This window comes from Bombina bombina, chromosome 4 (genome assembly GCF_027579735.1).
Source record: "Bombina bombina isolate aBomBom1 chromosome 4, aBomBom1.pri, whole genome shotgun sequence".
NCBI classification, from domain to species: domain Eukaryota; kingdom Metazoa; phylum Chordata; class Amphibia; order Anura; family Bombinatoridae; genus Bombina; species Bombina bombina.
This window is the reverse complement of record NC_069502.1, coordinates 858,030,780-858,051,850: the sequence shown is the minus strand read 5'-3', so window position 1 is coordinate 858,051,850 and position 21,071 is coordinate 858,030,780. Positions and strand designations below refer to the sequence as shown.

Sequence of the window (21,071 nt, the reverse complement as noted above, 5' to 3'; positions counted from 1 at the left end):
ATCTTACCACTCATTGGCAACTGATTCGCTCTCAGCTGCGTTCAGCTGTCTCTAGATGTAAGACGTTTGCTGATCGTCACAGGGCTTCTTTACGTGCCATTCCAGTGGGTGAACATGTTTGGGTCTCCACTCGACATATCCGTCTATGTCAACCCTGTCACAAATTGGGGCCTAGGTTTATCGGACCTTACAAGGTCCTAAAAAGGCGTTCTCCTGTTGCCTACAAAGTGGCCTTGCCGAGAACCCTACGCATACATCCAGTATTCCACATCTCACTACTCAAGCCATACATCAAGAATAGATATTCCCAGCCTCAAACTCCTCCTCCTCCGCTCTTGATTCATGGTAACCCCGAATATGAAGTGGCTAAGATTCTGGACTCCAGATACAGGCGCAGACAATTGCAGTATCTGATACACTGAAAGGGTTACTCTGTAGCAGACCGTTCCTGGGTTCCTGCCCGTGATGTGCATGCTCCATTTTTGGTCTCTAAATTCCATGCTGCTCACCCTTTGAAGCCAACTCTGGTTCCCGGAGGGAACCCTCGAGGAGGGGGCTATGTCACGCTGCGCCATTGCTAGGGGCGCAGCGTCTCCCCCATGCTTGTTGCCTAGGGCTGTGTCGGCTCGGGATGCGTGCGGCGCTGATGTCATCGTCGCATGCTCCCGATGCCGGACGGTCTCTTGGCGCCACTTCAGCAGGTATTTCAGCGGGCAGCAAGCGATCTGTCACTGCCCAAGTATAGGTGCTACTTTGTGTGCTCCTGGGAGTGACAGATCGTCTGCTGAACTGATACTTAGTTGCTGAATCCTTGTCTGTCTAACTACACTACTTGGTTAACCCCTAAACTGCTGGTCTGATATTTTGTTGCTGAAACCTTGCCTGTCTTACTACGCTACTTGGTTAACCCCTAAACTGCTGGACTAATACTTTGCTGCTGAAACCTTGCCTGTCTTACTACTCTAGCTGGTTAACCCCTAATCTGCTGGACTGATCCTTGTTACTGAACCCTGCCTGTCTCACTACGCTACTTGGTTATCCTCTAACTTGCTGGACTGACTTCTTGTTGCTGAACCCTGCCTATCTCACTTCGCCACCTGGTTACCCCCTTAATTGCTGGCCTGACTTTCTGTTGCCGCATCCTGTCTGCCTATTTGCCTTGTGCTGTCCAGCCTGTGGTGAGTGCTGCTCTCCTCATTTGCCTGATACTCTCTGCTCTTGGATATTCTCTATCTTTCCGGCTTGACGCCGGGATAACAAGACTACTGGCCGTGTTAGGTTTGATAGAGGAGTATCCCACGAGCCTTACAAACATTTATTTAAGTATAAACCATAAAAACTTGGGACATGTAAGACTAACGCATTTCGGCAGGAGCCGTACTCATAGTCCATAAAAACACTAGCACACATTGCATCTTAAGAACCCTTCACTGGGTCCTGATTGGTACAAAAATTATTTGAAAAATTTTAAGGAACAGGGGAAAATACAAAACTATGCTAATAGACACCGTATTTAAACATATGTATTACTATACGAATCATGAATGCATATTAATCATCTTGATAACATTAGTAATATATAAGATTGCACAACAAGGTGTCAATTCAACATATAATATAGAGAAACATGGAAAACATCTTAATTTCATAAAGATATTATGTAACCTATTAAGCATCAACATTAATTAAAGGGACACTGTACCCAAATTTTTTCTTTTGTGATTCAGATAGAGCATGCAATTTTAAGCAACTTTCTAATTTACTCCTATTATACATTTTTCTTCGTTCTCTTGCTGTCTTTATTTGAAAAAGAAGGCATCTAAGCTTTTTTTTGGTTTCAGTACTCTGGACAGCACTTTTTTATTGGTGGATGAATTTATCCACCAATCAGCAAGGACAACCCAGGTTGTTCACCAAAAATGGGCCGGCATCTAAACTTACATTTTTGCATTTCAAATAAAGATACCAAGAGAATGAAGAAAATTTGATAATAGGAGTAAATTAGAAAGTTGCATAAAATTTCATGCTCAATCTGAATCACAAAAGAAAAATTTTGGGTACAGTGTCCCTTTAAATCCAGATAACTTATCTATTCTCGGTTCAAATAACCAAGATCATAATATTTAGATGCATGAAGACACATAATTAGGACAAATACCTTTCGTCAGCTATTAAAAACAATGTAGATATATCTCAATTACTGACTACACAGATAGAAAAATATCTAAAGCCGAAAAGAGAGATACATAAGCCAGACAATCATGTATATGATGTGAAGGGGGAATCAGAGGTCATCAAATACATATGCATGTATAATGTATAATGTACATAAGCCTGAAATGTGCAGTTAGCATATTTACACAGTATGTATAATATAAAATATTATATAAACAAATATGCAACCAAGATTGTGCATTATCTGCGTGTTATATGTATGTATAGAACAGGGACAAAATAGTAAAAAGAAGAAATTCACTTATATTTACACATGTGTATACACACCAGAAGAGAGGGGAGGACAGGCAATCAGCACCAATTGTTGATAAAATCATATTCAGAGTTGAGACCAAAGGGTTGCTTGGTCCGGAGTCTGAAAATCCAGTATATCTCTCTTGTCTAAACAGTACTTGTGCCCCCCCTCTCTTCTGCATATGCACCTTTTCAATGACCATCCATTTTAGTGATTCACAACTTTTGCCATGTTTTTTAACAAAATGGTCAACCAAAGGGGTACTAATCTTGCCCACATTTATAGTGGACAGATGCTCCCGAATACGAGACCGTACCTCTCTGGTAGTGAGCCCTACATACTGCAGGTTACACAATGAACACCACAGCAAGTAAATACAATATGTGCACCTGCAATTCAAGCAGAATGCGACATTAAAGGTTTCACCCGTCACAAAAGACTGAAAAGTAGAATCCACATGCACATGTTCACAAGCTTTACATTGCGAGTAGCCACATTTAAAGGTTCCTTTATGTCTTAACCATGAGGATGATGACGTCGCTGGCACCAGTCTTTTGAGTTGTGATGGGGATACCATACTCCCAATCGATCTATTCCTCCTGTAGGAAAACCTACAACCTTTTCTGATAGTGTCAACAAGGCCATCAGCCGCAAGCAGTTGAAAATGTTGGCGTACAATACTACAAACTTCCTTATATTGGGCAGAAAAATCTGTCACAAACGTCAGTTTACTGTCCGAATCATCATTAGGTCTCCTATGTTCCTTTAATAGGACCTCTCTGTTCATGTTTGTGACCTCTTTCCTTGCTTTTTTTAAGGATACTCATGCTATATCCACTGTCTAGCAATCTCCTTTGGAGAGCATCAGCATGCTTTTCAAAGGTATTAGGCAAAGTGCAGTTCCTTTTCAGTCGGACAAATTGTCCCTTTGCCACTGAGTAGGGAACATGTGGTGGATGACAGCTTTTGGCATGCAAAAGGGTGTTTCCCGAAATAGGCTTCCTATAAACTTCTGAGGTTACACTGCCTGTCGTCCAACCTTTAAGTTGGAGGTCTAGATAGTGTACCATATTCTTATCAAATTCATGGGTAAATCTTAACCCAAACTCATTGTGGTTAAAAAAAAAGAAGTAAACACTTTATTAAAAAAAACGGCACCTTTATAATCTCAATGGCTGGGGCACTCACCACCTCCTAGACCCAGACAGCCAACAGAGAAAACGCTCTCCTTAGGAGCAATGTTTGCAGCAAGACCGTAGGAAAAACGAAAGGACTGCACACGGTCACGTAGTGCGTAGGACAGGACTTCCCCTGCTATGAAAAAGGTGCCAAGCTATTATGAGCTGCGCAACACACAAAAACGAAAGTGAAACCTGATTGTTCCAAGCCAAAAGCACACAGTTTATGAGCCCAAGAACTCTCACATAAAAGCAGTCCTAAATAACCTTTTGCTGTTCAAATAATCTCCCTGAAGGAGATATTAACCCTTGATCCTATCGAGGCATAAAGTAACCACACTGTGACCCTGTATAGCAATGTACATATAAAACGATCTTACCTCCAGGATTTATGCTGTGGAACAGGCACAGCCTCTCAAGTGTGACAGTCTGGCAGCGACGCCTCTGACATGGACTTGAGTGTGTAACAGCAAGCAGTGAAACTCTTTAACACTGATTTCCCGGGAACTGTTAGACAGCAGTCTGGATGGGTTCGCAGAAAAACTTTCCCTGCATCTCCAGACTCTAACTTTCATAAATACTCTCACTGAGAGGTTGACATGACTACTTAAAGCTCCAGTCCTTTCTTGAAGGGAACATACCCACCATTACAGGACTAACCAAATCTTCTGACACTTCTCTGCCACCTCCTATAGTGACGAAAGGCAAAGAATAACTGGAGGATAGGGGAAGTGGGAGGGATATTTAAGCCTTTGGCTGGGGTGTCTTTGCCTCCTCCTGGTGGCCAGGTGTTGTATTTTCCCAACAGTAAGGAATAAAGTTGTGGACTCTCCCTGCCTTATGTAAGGAAAAAGAAATTCTCACAGCCTGCTTGACACCAGAAACATGATACGGTTAGACTAGGTAGTGAGCATATGATGACTAAGATACTTACTACAAAACAGAAATTCTCAGTCTGCTTGACAGCAAAAATACAGAAGTGAGAAGTTCATATACAATGATTTCTGTTTTGTAGCATGTACAGTAGTCATCATATGCTCACTATCCAGTGAGAATTATGCTAAAACGTAACAGCTTTGTTCCAGCGTGCAGTAATTGTCCACAGTGTTTGCAAAATCTAAATTTTGGTGCTGCTCTCTAGACATTTATTTATGAATCTGAGTTTGGGGAATAGTAAGTTCTAGTCATGTGATGAGGAACCGGACACAGGGTGAACATCAACAGTAAAGTAGATATGAAGAAACATGAGCGTTTAGCTCAACACAACAAATACTGAAGGTACTTCCATTTTCTTCACTCATTCACAGTGTTACACACAAACAGACCAGATCCTTATAAGGGCACTTTAATATACAACCTAATAAAGGAGGAGATTTGCAACACAGCTGCTATTTGTTGTTTATGGACACATGCAGTGAACTTGTAGCAGCCTCAAAAATAATTAGACAAGTTCGCCCACTGCATCACGTGCATACCAACATTCAGATTGCACATGCGCATTGCAAAATTACTATATTTTGCATACTATAAAATTGCGCATTGGTCATGGGGCCAGCTAATATAGCACTGTTGCATGGCCCTTTTATCAGGGCATTTCAGGATCATCAAGCTTGAGGGCTCGCAAAAATGAAACGAGTTAAGGAATCGGTTACTTTACTTGCTGCAGATGCAGATACAGTCCCCATTATAACCAATCAGAATTTCCATGCGAGAAGTATTACAGGGTTTTGGGAGGATTTTGAAAATAAAATCCATTCACCTGTGCCCTGCATCCCTCAGACACATCACACACATACACTCTGTGTAACGAACAAACAGGGAAACGGCCTCCACAACTCCCAGTGCAACTTACATCCAACAGGAAGTATACCCGGAACAGGTCATCCAGATCTCTAATACCAGCCGGAAGTACCGTAGCAGTGTCAGAATCAAACCGCACACATATAGAAACAAGAGGAGGAGAACAGCAGGCATTGCGCAGAGGGGTATAAGTAAAAAACGACTTTATTCCAAAAAACGAAAAAGTTTAAAAAAAAAAAAAAAACATTGCACAGACAATGGACAGAGTGACAACAGACAGACGTCTGACACATTTCCCGCCCCCTACAGGCGCTTACTCATAGACAACTTACTGTCTATGAGTAAGCGCCTGTAGGGGGCACAAGAGACGTCACATGTCTGTTGTCACTCTGTCCATTGTCTGTGCCCATTTTTGGACTTTTATATATTTTTTAACGTTTTTTTTTTTTTTTTGGAATAAAGTCGTTTTTTTACTTATACCCGTCTGCGCAGCGCCTGCTGTTCTCCTCCTCTTGTTTTTATACACTGACCTGTGCCCTGCATCCCTCATACATGTCACAAACGTACACTCACCTGTGCCCTGCATCCCTCAGACATATCACAAACGTACACTCACCTGTGCCCCACATCCCTCAGACACATCACACATGTATACTCACCTGTGCCCCGCATCCCTCAGACACATTACACACGTACACTCACCTGTGCCCCGTATCCCTCAGGCACATCACACACGTATACTCACCTGTGCCCCGCATCCCTCAGACACATCACACACGTACACTCACCTGTGCCCCGTATCCCTCAGGCACATCACACACGTACACTCACCTGTGCCCCGTATCCCTCAGGCACATCACACATGTACACTCACCTGTGCCCTGTATCCCTCAGGCACATCACACATGTACACTAACCTGTGCCCTGTATCCCTCAGGCACATCACACATGTACACTCACCTGTGCCCTGTATCCCTCAGACACATCACATACATACACTCACCTGTGCCCTGTATCCCTCAGGCACATCACACACGTACACTCACCTGTGCCCTGTATCCCTCAGAAACATCACACACATACACTCACCTGTGCCCTGTATCCCTCAGGCACATCACACACGTACACTCACCTGTGCCCTGCATCCCTCAGACACATCACACATGTACACTCACCTGTGTCCTGTATCCCTCAGACACATCACACACATACACTCACCTGTGCCCTGTATCCCTCAGGCACATCACACACGTACACTCACCTGTGCCCTGTATCCCTCAGACACATCACACATGTACACTCACCTGTGTCCTGTATCCCTCAGACACATCACACACATACACTCACCTGTGCCCTGCATCCCTCAGACACATCACACATGTACACTCACCTGTACCCTGTATCCCTCAGACACATCACACACATATACTCACCTGTGCCCTGCATCCCTCAGACACATCACACATGTACACTCACCTGTGCCCTGCATCCCTTAGACACAAACACATACACTCACCTGTGCCCGGTGTCACACGTCACACTAGTACACCTACCTGTACTTATATTGTCACATACTTCCTGCTCTGCTGCTTCTGGCATATTACTTAGCCCCTGATCTTTTGTTTGTTCTGTGTTACATAAAATGTTAGCATCGGTTTCATCTGAAAAAAATATCAGTACTAGAAATAAATAAATCACTCTTTACATGGTATCTTTTTAAAAGTTTGTTTAAAACAAAATGTGAAAAACTGTGTAATTTAACTTAAATAAACCTGAGCCTACATCACATCTGGAAGAAACATCCCATGAAATGACATCAGCACAACAGTAAATACAACCTGTGTCATACAGTAAAGAGAGTTAGCTGGGAATCAGTTACTTTACTTGCTACAAATACAGCCTCATTTAACCAGAACTCCCATATGAGAAGTATTACAGGGTTCTGTGAGGTTTTGAAAATGAAATCTATTTTCCATTGGTTATTAAAACCTCACTATAGCCCATTTAATGATCTTAACAAGTATTGCCTGGGTGAGAGAGAGTTTACCACAGTGATATGATAGAGACATCAGATATATAAAGGGATTTATATCGTTCAAGACAAACGTATTTTCTATTTCTTTAATAAAAGAGTAAAAATAATAGAAATAATGCAAGTTATCAAGTTTAACCTTTTCACCACTGAGCCATTTCATACCCTTGTGCTGAAGCTGTTTTCAGTCTTTTGCATTTATTGTATTTAGAATTCAACCCTACATGAGTTATATCACAATCACCACAAATAACAGGCGAGTTTTTATCTATGTGTTTTATTGATGGGGAATAGAGACTCTAAAAGTGAGACACGTCACACATATACACACACAAACACAGTAAAACAATATTAGAGAGGGGATCTAGTTATCAGATTACAAGTGGAGCACAATTTAAAGCTACCGCTTGTTAACTGCGCAAGAAGTAAGCTTTTTGCAAGGGTTGTGTTCGTATTATGAGTTGAAAGTAAACTGTTTTCGCTCGCACACTAACCCGATGAGCGTAAAAAGCTGAAATCAGGATATTGTGCGAGCGATAACCTATTCCTTTATAGAAGTCAATGGAGCAAAAAAAGTGGGGGGGGGGGGGGAAACCATACTGGCGCAAAAATGAAAATTTGAATATTTCACATTCCTATGTTCTTCACATAGAAGAATATGTTCTATTTATTCATAAATACATAATATCTGTACAAGCAATTGTGCGCTGCTATTTGAAGGCAATGGTGCACTCTACAATATCAAAAGATGTTTTATTAACCCCTTATGGAATGGCGAATAAGGATTCCCCAATAATAATGTTATGTCAGTTCCAAAATGTCATAAGGGTAACGGGAAAATACAGAAATAGGAAGCGACACAAAATATAAGTGTATTGAGTTATTGCTCCTCAATATATTATAGGACTTAGGTATTTTGGTTATTTATTTCTGGTCACGTATAACCCTAAGGTTCAGAGATCTCTAATAATTATCAGGAGTTCTGTAATGAGATTTCCCATATATAAGGCAGAATCGAAGGAGCTTACTTAATGATCACCACCTATATGCGGCTGTTCTGCTGTTAATTATTGGCCAAGCAAGTAGTTGTTCTGCTGTTAATTGTAAATCAAGTAAGCGGTAATAAAATTGGAAACCTATATGACAGAAAATCATAAATTGGTGGATGTCTCTGCGGGATAAGCTTCAAAAATGCAGTTAACCCCTAGTGTAATGGTTGCCCTTATTTAAGATACATTCGGAAAAGTTATATAAAGGAAATCAAGTAAAAGTATGTATTCCGGCTACAATATGAGGTATAATGCTCCATATATTAAGCTTCTCATATATATATATATATATATATATATATATATATATATATATATATATATATATATATATATATATATATATATATATATATACACAAATACAGTTTCAAAGAAAGGAGATCTGTTGACTCAGTGATAATTGCTGGAAAAACTTGTTTTATTATAGTAATCCAAACAAGTCAAAGTACATGGGGTCACAGCAATGCGTGGATGCGCTTCTTCGGAGGCTGATTAGAATTAGGCCAAGACAGCTTTTTAAACCTTAGAACCACCAATCCTAGGGTGGCTTGAAAAATGGCCAATTGGTGCGGCGCTACCAAACAGCAGTATAAATTGTCTTCAATTAGACATATACTTAAATAAAAAGTGTGTTATTGTATAATCAGTAACTGCTGTTCAGAAGGGTCACATCTTAATACAAGTTTCACTGTGAACAACTCAACTGTATCAAATAAAAAGGTAACAAGTAAGTAAATAATATTCACATGGTAAACAAATAAAACATATAAACAGTTGATGAGAAAGACTTAACATCCTAAAATGACACAAATTAGACTAATAGTTGCCTAAAAATAAACAAAAAATACCAGTAATTATGGGATGTCCGTATCCAACTGAGTCAATGTGGAGCCTGGTCTCATGTTTGAGGGGGGAATTAGCTGGGTTGTGAGTTGCTGATCCCATATTCAGAGACACTGTTAAATTAGCTGGTGATTCCTACGTTGAGTGGGCATATAAGGTGCACAGCATCTTACTGGATGGCGGGGTGCCAAGCCGTATCTGGGGAAGAGGTGCTGCAGCTATTCCTGTTGGAACATTGCTTTGACAAGTTATCAGCAGGAGTTAGAGAGTGGGTTCGGGACCGTAAACCCTCCACCCTGCATGAAGCTGCTCGCCTGGCAGATGAGTATACGGATGCCCGCAAACTGGATACTGCTACCACTAAGCCCCCTGCTAAAGTGGAGTACAGACCCCCAGTCACCCCAGCAGCTGCCAGTTACCAACCCCCGTCGCACCGCTATACCACACGGCCTCCGGCCACGAACTACCCTCAGAGAGCCCGGTTCAATTCGCGGGGCTACTCACAACCTATTCGGTGCTTTGGATGTAAGCAACTAGGGCACAAAAGACCAGAGTGTCCCCTAAACGCAGCAAACCAAGCACAGTCCTGGAGAAGACCCGCCGGCGAAATCCCACATAACCCACAGCCTGCGGCCCACTACGTAGAGGAGCAAGAATGCTGGGGCATCCTACATGAAGCAGACCCCGTGCAAGCTGCCCACCGGAATAACTGGCAACTGGTTAAAGTGAATGGGAAGGAGGTCAGTGGTCTACGGGATACTGGTGCTACCATGACCTTGCTTCAAAAGAACTTGGTGTCTGAGAAACAGCACACTGGAGACACTGTGGCTGTGAGGGTAGCAGGGGGAGCTGTGTTCCGCCTATCTGTTGCCAGGGTACATTTGGATTGGGGAGTGGGCGCTAGACCTGTGAATGTGGGGGTCATGAAGGACTTACCTGCTGATGTTCTCCTTGGAAATAACTTGGCCCCCCTTGTTTCTGCCTATGCTCCTATGGGTCCCGCTGATGTTAACCCTGTGACTACCCGTGCCCAGATCCGTGCAGCAGAGACTGACCCACCTGCTGCTAAGCCCCAGGACGCTGAGCTCAGTAAATCTTTATCCGCTATTGATACGTGGAAGTCCTGTTACAATGCGCTGATGAAGGAGAAGAGTCAAGTAGAGAATAAAATGGTCACGTTAAACAATCACGTAACAGTGCTAGCGGGAGAGAAGAGGAGCGCAGAGGAAAAAGCACGTTTAGAACGGGAATCTCTGCTAGACAAGCTGCACCGACAGACTGCAGAAAACACCAGCTTGAGAGTGGAACATGAAACATTAAAGACAAACTTAGTGACACTGGAGGAGAAGCTGACGCTGGCTCATAGTGAGGTGCAGCAACTCAAGGGTACCCTATGTCAGTATGAAGGGATTGTGGATACCTATAAAGAGCAGGTACAAAAACCACGTAAAGAAGCCGATGATATTTTGAAGGACTGTTTAGCCCTAGTCGGGGCACTGAAGAGGTTGAACCCTTATTTATACGGGCAGGAATTCTCTCTCATAACGGTAATACAGATGGATTGCCCCGGCAAACTGACATGCCTACCACCTTCTAGTCCGGTCATCCCCAGGTTGACCCGCCAAAGGGTCAAGCCGGGTCTGCCGGAGTGTTCCACAAGGGGGGAGCTACGTGACAGACCCTTCTGTCAGTACTGAAAGAGTTAACTTTGTTCAGCTTTAAGAAGCTATTTTCTAAAGACAGGGTTGCTGGCATCAGCTATTGTGTACTGTGATTAAGTTTAGTGATAAACATTCACATTGTTTAATCACATCCAGAGAGCAGAGGCCTAAGTGATAAGAAAGACTAAATTGTTTATCTGCTTAATTAATGTAATTCTATTGTGGCATGTCAAAGGGCGTTTTCCCTCTATCTAATGTACAACATTCTTTCAACCCCCCCCATCTAGGGTCAGACCTGCATAAATACTGGGCATATGGCCTTTAATAAATGGCATTCTGTTTTAAAGCTTCAATGTGGAGCCTGGTCTCATGTTTGAGGGGGGAATTAGCTGGGTTGTGAGTTGCTGATTCCATATTCAGTACATCGTTCATCTGGTATTAACCCTTGGTATCCTGTTGGTACCGTAACAGGTACTAACAGTAGTCATAGTAGTATCCAAATAAATATTATTATTCAGATCATCCTGAAGTTGCAGTCATAAGAGGGAACCAAAACAGGGTCAGGAAAAAGTATATATATACTAAATGACTAAAAAATACTAAATAACAATAATAGATGAGGCTAAAACTAATACTTAACTAGAAAAATATATATATAATTAGGGATACAATGTAAAATATAAAACTGAACAAATATCCTAGAATTACTAAAATGTAGTATCTATGAAGTGGGAGTAAATAATTTCAAGAAAAACATAATTTATGTAAGAACTTACCTGATAAATTCATTTCTTTCATATTAGCAAGAGTCCATGAGCTAGTGACGTATGGGATATACATTCCTACCAGGAGGGGCAAAGTTTCCCAAACCTCAAAATGCCTATAAATACACCCCTCACCACACCCACAAATCAGTTTAACGCATAGCCAAGAAGTGGGGTGATAAGAAAAAAGTGCGAAAACATAAAATATAAGGAATTGGAATAATTGTGCTTTATACAAAAAAATCATAACCACCACAAAAAGGGTGGGCCTCATGGACTCTTGCCAATATGAAAGAAATGAATTTATCAGGTAAGTTCTTACATAAATTATGTTTTCTTTCATGTAATTAGCAAGAGTCCCTGAGCTAGTGACGTATGGGATAATGACTACCCAAGATGTGGATCTTCCACGCAAGAGTCACTAGAGAGGGAGGGATAAAATAAAGACAGCCAATTCCGCTGAAAATAATCCACACCCAAACTAAAGTTTAAATCTTATAATGAAAAAAACTGAAATTATAAGCAGAAGAATCAAACTGAAACAGCTGCCTGAAGTACTTTTCTACCAAAAACTGCTTCAGAAGAAGAAAACACATAAAAATGGTAGAATTTAGTAAAAGTATGCAAAGAAGACCAAGTTGCTGCTTTGCAAATCTGATCAACCGAAGCTTCATTCCTAAACGCCCAGGAAGTAGAAACTGACCTAGTAGAATGAGCTGTAATCCTTTGAGGCGGAGTTTTACCCGACTCGACATAAGCATAATGAATTAAAGATTTCAACCAAGATGCCAAAGAAATGGCAGAGGCCTTCTGACCTTTCCTAGAACCGGAAAAGATAACAAATAGACTAGAAGTCTTTCGGAAATTCTTAGTAGCTTCAACATAATATTTCAAAGCTCTAACTACATCCAAAGAATGCAATGATTTCTCCTTATAATTCTTAGGATTAGGACATAATGAGGGAACCACAATTTCTCTACTAATGTTGTTAGAATTCACAACCTTAGGTAAAAATTTAAAAGAAGTTCGCAACACCGCCTTATCCTGATGAAAAATCAGAAAAGGAGACTCACAAGAAAGAGCAGATAATTCAGAAACTCTTCTGGCAGAAGAGATGGCCAAAAGGAACAAAACTTTCCAAGAAAGTAATTTAATGTCCAATTAATGCATAGGTTCAAACGGAGGAGCTTGAAGAGCCCCCAGAACCAAATTCAAACTCCAAGGAGGAGAAATTGACTTAATGACAGGTTTTATACGAACCAAAGCTTGTACAAAACAATGAATATCAGGAAGAATAGCAATCTTTCTGTGAAAAAGAACAGAAAGAGCAGAGATTTGTCCTTTCAAGGAACTTGCAGACAAACCTTTATCCAAACCATCCTGAAGGAACTGTAAAATTCTCGGAATTCTAAAAGAATGCCAGGAAAAATGATGAGAAAGACACCAAGAAATATAAGTCTTCCAGAATCTATAATATATCTCCCTAGATACGGATTTACGAGCCTGTAACATAGTATTAATCACAGAGTCAGAGAAACCTCTTTGACTAAGAATCAAGCGTTCAATCTCCATACCTTTAAATTTAAGGATTTGAGATCCTGATGGAAAAAAGGACCTTGCGACAGAAGGTCTGGTCTTAACGGAAGAGACCACGGTTGGCAAGAGGCCATCCGGACAAGATCCGCATACCAAAACCTGTGAGGCCATGCTGGAGCTACCAGCAGAACAAACGAGCATTCCTTCAGAATCTTGGAGATTACTCTTGGAAGAAGAACTAGAGGCGGAAAGATATAGGCAGGATGATACTTCCAAGGAAGTGACAATGCATCCACTGCTTCCGCTTGAGGATCCCTGGATCTGGACAGATACCTGGGAAGCTTCTTGTTTAGATGAGAAGCCATCAGATCTATTTCTGGAAGTCCCCACATTTGAACAATCTGAAGAAATACCTCTGGGTGAAGAGACCATTCGCCCGGATGTAACGTTTGGCGACTGAGATAATCCGCTTCCCAATTGTCTATACCTGGGATATGAACCGCAGAAACTAGACAGGAGCTGGATTCCGCCCATACCAGAATTCGAGATACTTCTTTCATGGCCAGAGGACTGTGAGTCCCTCCTTGATGATTGATGTATGCCACAGTTGTGACATTGTCTGTCTGAAAACAAATGAACGATTCTCTCTTTAGAAGAGGCCAAGACTGAAGAGCTCTGAAAATTGCACGGAGTTCCAAAATATTGATTGGTAATCTCACCTCCTGAGATTCCCAAACCCCTTGTGCTGTCAGAGACCCACAAACAGCTCCCCAACCTGTCAGACTTGCATCTGTTGAAATTACAGTCCAGGTCGGAAGAACAAAAGAAGCCCCCTGAACTAAACGATGGTGATCTGTCCACCACGTCAGAGAATGTCGTACAATCGGTTTTAAAGATATTAATTGAGATATCTTTGTGTAATCCCTGCACCACTGGTTCAGCATACAGAGCTGAAGAGGACGCATGTGAAAACGAGCAAAGGGGATCGCATCCGATGCAGCAGTCATAAGACCTAGAATTTCCATGCATAAGGCTACCGAAGGGAATGATTGTGATTGAAGGTTTCGACAAGCTGAGATCAATTTTAGACGTCTCTTGTCTGTCAGAGACAGAGTCATGGACACTGAATCTATCTGGAAACCTAAAAAGGTAACCCTTGTCTGAGGAATTAAAGAACTTTTCGGTAAATTGATCCTCCAACCATGATCTTGAAGAAACAACACAAGTCGATTTGTATGAGATTCTGCTAAATGTGAAGACTGAGCAAGAACCAAGATATCGTCCAAATAAGGAAATACCACAATACCCTGTTCTCTGATTACAGACAGAAGGGCACCGAGAACCTTTGTAAAAATCCTTGGAGCTGTTGCTAGGCCAAACGGCAGAGCCACAAACTGGTAATGCTTGTCTAGGAAAGAGAATCTCAGAAACTGATAGTGATCTGGATGAATCGGAATATGCAGATATGCATCCTGTAAATCTATTGTGGACATATAATGCCCTTGCTGAACAAAAGGCAGAATAGTCCTTATAGTTACCATCTTGAATGTTGGTATCCTTACATAACGATTCAATATTTTTAGATCCAGAACTGGTCTGAAGGAATTCTCCTTCTTTGGTACAATGAAGAGATTTGAATAAAACCCCAGCCCCTGTTCCAGAACTGGAACTGGCATAATTACTCCAGCCAACTGTAGATCTGAAACACATTTCAGAAATGCTTGAGCCTTTGCTGGATTTACTGGGACACGGGAAAGAAAAAATCTCTTTGCAGGAGGCCTCATCTTGAAGCCAATTCTGTACCCTTCTGAAACAATGTTTTGAATCCAAAGATTGTGAATTGAATTGATCCAAATTTGTTTGAAAAAACGTAATCTGCCCCCTACCAGCTGGGCTGGAATGAGGGCCGCACCTTCATGTGGACTTGGGAGCTGGTTTTGTTTTTCTAAAAGGCTTGGACTTATTCCAGACTGTAGATGGTTTCCAAACTGATACCGCTCCTGAGGGCGAAGGATCAGGCTTTTGTTCCTTATTGTGACGAAAGGAACGAAAACGATTATTAGACCTAAATTTACCTTTAGATTTTCTATCTTGTGGTAAAAAAGTTCCTTTTCCTCCAGTAACAGTTGATATAATAGAATCCAACTGAGAACCAAATAATTTATTACCCTGGAAAGAAAGGGAAAGCAAAGTTGACTTAGAAGACATATCAGCATTCCAAGTTTTAAGCCATAAAGCTCTTCTAGCTAGAATAGCTAGAGACATATACCTGACATCAACTCTAATGATATCAAAGATGGCATCACAAATAAAGTTATTAGCATGTTGAAGCAGATTAACAATGCTATGAGAGTTATGATCTGATACTTGTTGCGCTAAAGCTTCTAACCAAAAAGTTGAAGCAGCAGCCACATCCGCTAAAGATATAGCAGGTCTAAGAAGATTACCTGAACATAAGTAAGCTTTTCTTAGAAAGGATTCAATCTTCCTATCTAAAGGATCCTTAAAGGAAGTACTATCTGCCGTAGGAATAGTAGTACGTTTAGCAAGAGTAGAGACAGCCCCATCAACCTTAGGAATTTTGTCCCAAAATTCTAATCTGTCAGATGGCACAGGATATAATTGCTTAAAACGTTTAGAAGGAGTAAAAGAATTACCCAAATTATTCCATTCCCTGGAGATTACTTCAGAAATAGCATCAGGGACAGGAAAAACTTCTGGAATAACTACAGGAGATTTAAAAACCTTATTTAAACGTTTAGATTTAGTATCAAGAGGACCAGAATCCTCTATTTCTAATGCAATTAAGACCTCTTTAAGTAAAGAACGAATAAATTCCATTTTGAATAAATATGAAGATTTATCAGCATCAACCTCTGAGACAGAATCCTCTGAACCAGAGGAACCACTATCAGAATCAGAATGATGATGTTCATTTAAAAATTCATCTGAAAAATGAGAAGTTTTAAAAGACCTTTACGTTTACTAGAAGGGGGAATAACAGACATAGCCTTCTTAATAGATTTAGAAACAAAATCTCTTATGTTAACAGGAACACTCTGAGCATTAGATGTTGATGGAACCACAACAGGTAATGTAACATTACTAAAGGAAATATTATCTGCATTAACAAGTTTGTCATGACATTCATTACAAACAACAGCTGGAGGAACAGATACCACAAGTTTACAACAGATACACTTAACTTTGGTAGATCCAGCACCAGGCAGCGTTTTTCCAGAAGTATCTTCTAACTCAGTGTCAATCTGGGACATCTTGCAATATGTAATAGAGAAAACAACATATAAAGCAAAATTGATCAAATTCCTTAAATGACAGTTTCAGGAATGGGAAAAAATGCCAGTGAACAAGCTTCTAGCAACCAGAAGCAATAAATTATGAGACTTAAATAATGTGGAGACAAAAATGACGCCCATATTTTTAAGCGCCAAAAAAGACGCCCACATTATTTGGCGCCTAAATGCTTTTGGCGCCAAAAATGACGCCACATCCGGAACGCCGACACTTTTGGCGCAAAAAAAGTCAAAAAATGACGCAACTTCCGGCGACACGTATGACGCCGGAAACAGAAAAAACTTTTTGCGCCAAAAAAGTCCGCGCCAAGAATGACGCAATAAAATGAAGCATTTTCAGCCCCCGCGAGCCTAACAGCCCACAGGAAAAAAAGTCAAATTTTAAGGTAAGAAAAAAAAAATAAAAAAAAATTGCTTTATTCAAATGCATTATCCCAAATATGAAACTGACTGTCTGAAATAAGGAACGTTGAACATCCTGAGTTAAGGCAAATAAATGTTTGAATACATATATTTAGAACTTTATACAAAAGTGCCCAACCATAGCTTAGAGTGTCACAGAAAATAAGACTTACTTACCCCAGGACACTCATCTACATGTAGTAGAAAGCCAAACCAGTACTGAAACGAGAATCAGTAGAGGTAATGGTATATATAAGAGTATATCGTCGATCTGAAAAGGGAGGTAAGAGATGAATCTCTACGACCGATAACAGAGAACCTATGAAATAGACCCCGTAGAAGGGACCATTGAATTCAAATAGGCAATACTCTCTTCACATCCCTCTGACATTCACTGCACGCTGAGAGGAAAACCGGGCTCCAACTTGCTGCGGAGCGCATATCAACGTAGAATCTAGCACAAACTTACTTCACCACCTCCATAGGAGGCAAAGTTTGTAAAACTGATTTGTGGGTGTGGTGAGGGGTGTATTTATAGGCATTTTGAGGTTTGGGAAACTTTGCCCCTCCTGGTAGGAATGCATATCCCATACGTCACTAGCTCATGGACTCTTGCTAATTACATGAAAGAAAGATATGTATGCATGAATCAGTAAGTCATGAATTATATATGACTGTTATCAATAATTATGTGAATATAAATATATATTACAATTCAATGAAATTATATACTTATATCTCATAGTTCAATGTGAATTAGCTTGTGAGAGTAGAATTTTAAATGTAATCATGCGAATTCAGGTATGCTCTGAATTTAGGGGTTAGTTCACTGAGTCTACCAGATATTAAAGCACATCCTTGAGTTATACATATAGGTCGACATCCAACCGTTTATTAATGCCATAAGGGTATCTAGTGTTCAATTTTATAATCCAATAGACTTCCCTTTTTAGTAACTTGGCTGTTCTGTCTCCGCCTCTGGCATTTTGTGCAATTCTCTCAATTCCCATAAAGGAAAAGAATGTGGTGCCTATGCCATATTGGCGGAAATGTTTTGCCACTGGAGTTCTGGTCTTTTTCAGTTAAGGACAGTAAGTGCTCCCTAATTCGATCTTTCAATGGGCGCGTAGTAATTCCTGTATATTGTTGAAAACAATATTGACATGTAATCAAATAGATTACATGTTGTGAAGTGCAATCTATTCTCTGTCTAATAGTGTATGTTTCATTTGTATTAGTTGAGGTAAAGGTGTGAGTTGTCTCTGTAAAGTCACAACTTTTGCAAGGTTTATGGCCACATTTGAAGGAGCCAGGATTTAAACTCAGCCAATTGGTCTGTGTTTGTGGTCTCTCTGAAAATTTCTTATTGGTAAGGTCACTTAGAGAAGGAGCCTTTTTAGCTACAAATTTTATCCCTTTAGAGATAATCTGTTTCAGTGTACTGTCGTTGTTTAATATTACAAGATTCTTCCTGATGATGTTACACACCTTGTAATATTGTGTGCTAAACTGTGTAGTGAAAACTATATTCTCATTGTCAGTGTTTTTAATCTTCTTTTTAAACAGAGTGTTTCTATTTAGTTTCTCTACTTCCTTGTTGATATTTTGTAGTTTAAATTTGTTATACCCCCTTTTTATAAGTCTGTTCGTCAGTTCTTCAGCTTCTAGTTTATAAGTTTCTAAATTAGAGCAGTTCCTGCGCAATCTTAGGTTCTGGCCCTTAGGGATGCCCTTTTTTAAGTGTGGTACATGACATGAGTCAGCCCTCAAGATGGTATTTTTGGATGTTGGTTTCCTGTAGTTAGATGTGATGATGCTCAAGTTAGACTTGTCTATTTGGAGTTTTAAATCTAGATATTCAATTGAGTAATTATCACTTTTATGGGTAAAGGTTAAGTTATAATTATTGTTACTGATGTAAGTCATAAATTCTTCTATGGTGTGCTCTTTGTATGTCATGTCCCATATAATGATAAGGTCATCTATAAAGCGACCATATAATTTGATGTTATTCTTAAAGGGAAAATCTGTTGCAAATATATGGCTTAATTCCATCATACCCATATAAATGTTGGCATAGGCCGGGGCGAATTTAGCGCCCATGGCTGTGCCACGTTTTTGTAAATAATAACGTTTTAATAGAAACTTTGCAGTTTCTACAACAAAAGTTATAAAATTAGTTTCAAAATCCGTATGTCTTAACAACATTTCACTGAGGGCTTTAAGGCCTGTGGTATGGGGTATATTCGAGTAGAGAGCGGCTACGTCTATAGTAAGCCAGGCGTAGCCACTCTCCCACTTAACATTGCTAAGTTGCTGAATTAAATGACCACTATCCCTTATATACCCAGGTAGGGCTTGAACTATAGGTTGAAGTATGTGGTCCAGCCAGCCTCCCAGTCTCTCACACAGGGAGCCCTGGCTGGCCACTATAGGTCTCCCCGGGGGTTTCGTTAGACTCTTATGGATTTTAGGTACTATCCTGAAGCTAGGTATAGTAGGGGCTTCAGTTAGTAAAGTGGAAGTGAGTTCATCTGACATAAAGCCATTTTCCTTGGCTGTGTCTAGGTGACTCTTTAATTGGTTGGTGAAGGATATGGTTGGGTTAAAAGTTAATTTCTTGTACTGTTCATCGTCAGTTAATTGCTTATTTATTTCCTCAAGGTAGTCTGTGGTGTTGAGGAGGACAATGGCCCCCCCCTTTGTCTGTCTTGGTTATGACTATATTGGGGTTGTCTTGTAATTCTTTAAGTGCCTTTCTCTCCTTGTAATTCAAATTATCCCTGGCTTTACCATTTGTGGTGGAATGTGAATATTCATTTAAATCTGTTAAATCTTTTTCCACTGATCTCTGGAAGAGATCTATTAAATGGTCACGTGCATGCACTGGATAAAAATATGATTTATCCTTTAATGAATAAGTGGGGGGAGTGGTATGTGAGTACCCCGCTGCACGGGTAGTGTGTTGTTGAAGTGATGTAAGGGTAGTGAGATCTGGAAATAAAAGACCTATTGTATTCTCCTGTGTGACAGTATTATTAGGATCCACTAGTGGAGTGTCAGTGTTGAAAAAGTGTTTCTTAAGGACTATCTTCCTTACTAATTTATTAGTATCCAAAAGAGTGCCAAAAAAAATCAAAATTAGTAGCTGGTGCAAAACTTAATCCTTTATTTAATAAATTAATGTGATATTGTGATAATGTAAAGTCAGAGAGATTTACTACGGCTATTTCTTCTTGTTTTTCCTGACCCTGCTGGGGTATCTATATGTTTGTTCACTCTTCTTAGGGGTGCTAGCTTGCTGGGGTGATTTTACTAAACTCTTCAAGTTTTGTCTAGCCGTAGATATATTGCTGGAGGTCGTAGGTACTAAATCTAATTCTTCTGTTGTTGTGTCAGTAATTTCTTCCTCCAAGTTATCTGTCTCTATACTCGAGAAAGTAACTTTTCTAGGTGTTTGATTCTTAGTCTGTCGTGTCCCATTTTTTCCACTATTAGATAGATTTTTCTTATGAGACCCTCTTCTACCTTGTGGTCTGGTTTTTTGCCAGGAATATACTATATCAAGATCATAATCTTTCTTATCCCTATTATATTTCTGTACTTTTCTATCTGATAATGTAGCATCTAATTAATCGATAGTGTTGTCAAGTTGCAATTTGTAGTCAATATATTTTTGTGTTGACTCAAAAGTTTTTAACATATCAATGGTTTTGTTAATCTCAACTAGTATGTTCTCTCTTTCTTCCCTTTTGTGTTTGAGGAGCTGTTTCATGCATATAATAGAGCAATTGGTTAAATTTGCATTCCACTCCTCCATGAATGTTGGGTTATCTAGGGCAAAAGAGGGATATTTTTTCATACGTAGTCCTCTAGGGACTTTGTTCTCAGAGATATACAGATCTAAAAACTCTATGTCCCACCATAAATTTGTTTCCTTGAATTTAAGTTTTTCTAGGTTAGAGAATACAGTATCAAGATTATCTTCCCTAATAGATTCTAGAACATCACTGTGACCC

At 40.2% G+C, this 21,071-nt stretch overlaps 1 protein-coding gene across 1 annotated transcript in view; it reads right to left on the bottom strand.

The window, feature by feature from the left end:
- Window positions 1–21,071, bottom strand: part of LOC128655657 (oocyte zinc finger protein XlCOF7.1-like) — a 99,979-nt gene that overhangs the window by 34,212 nt on the left and 44,696 nt on the right. Inside the window, exon 7 of the mRNA XM_053709243.1 lies at window positions 7,002–7,109. Coding sequence (XP_053565218.1) covers window positions 7,002–7,109 — 108 coding nt within the window. The remainder of the gene's footprint in view (window positions 1–7,001; window positions 7,110–21,071) is intronic.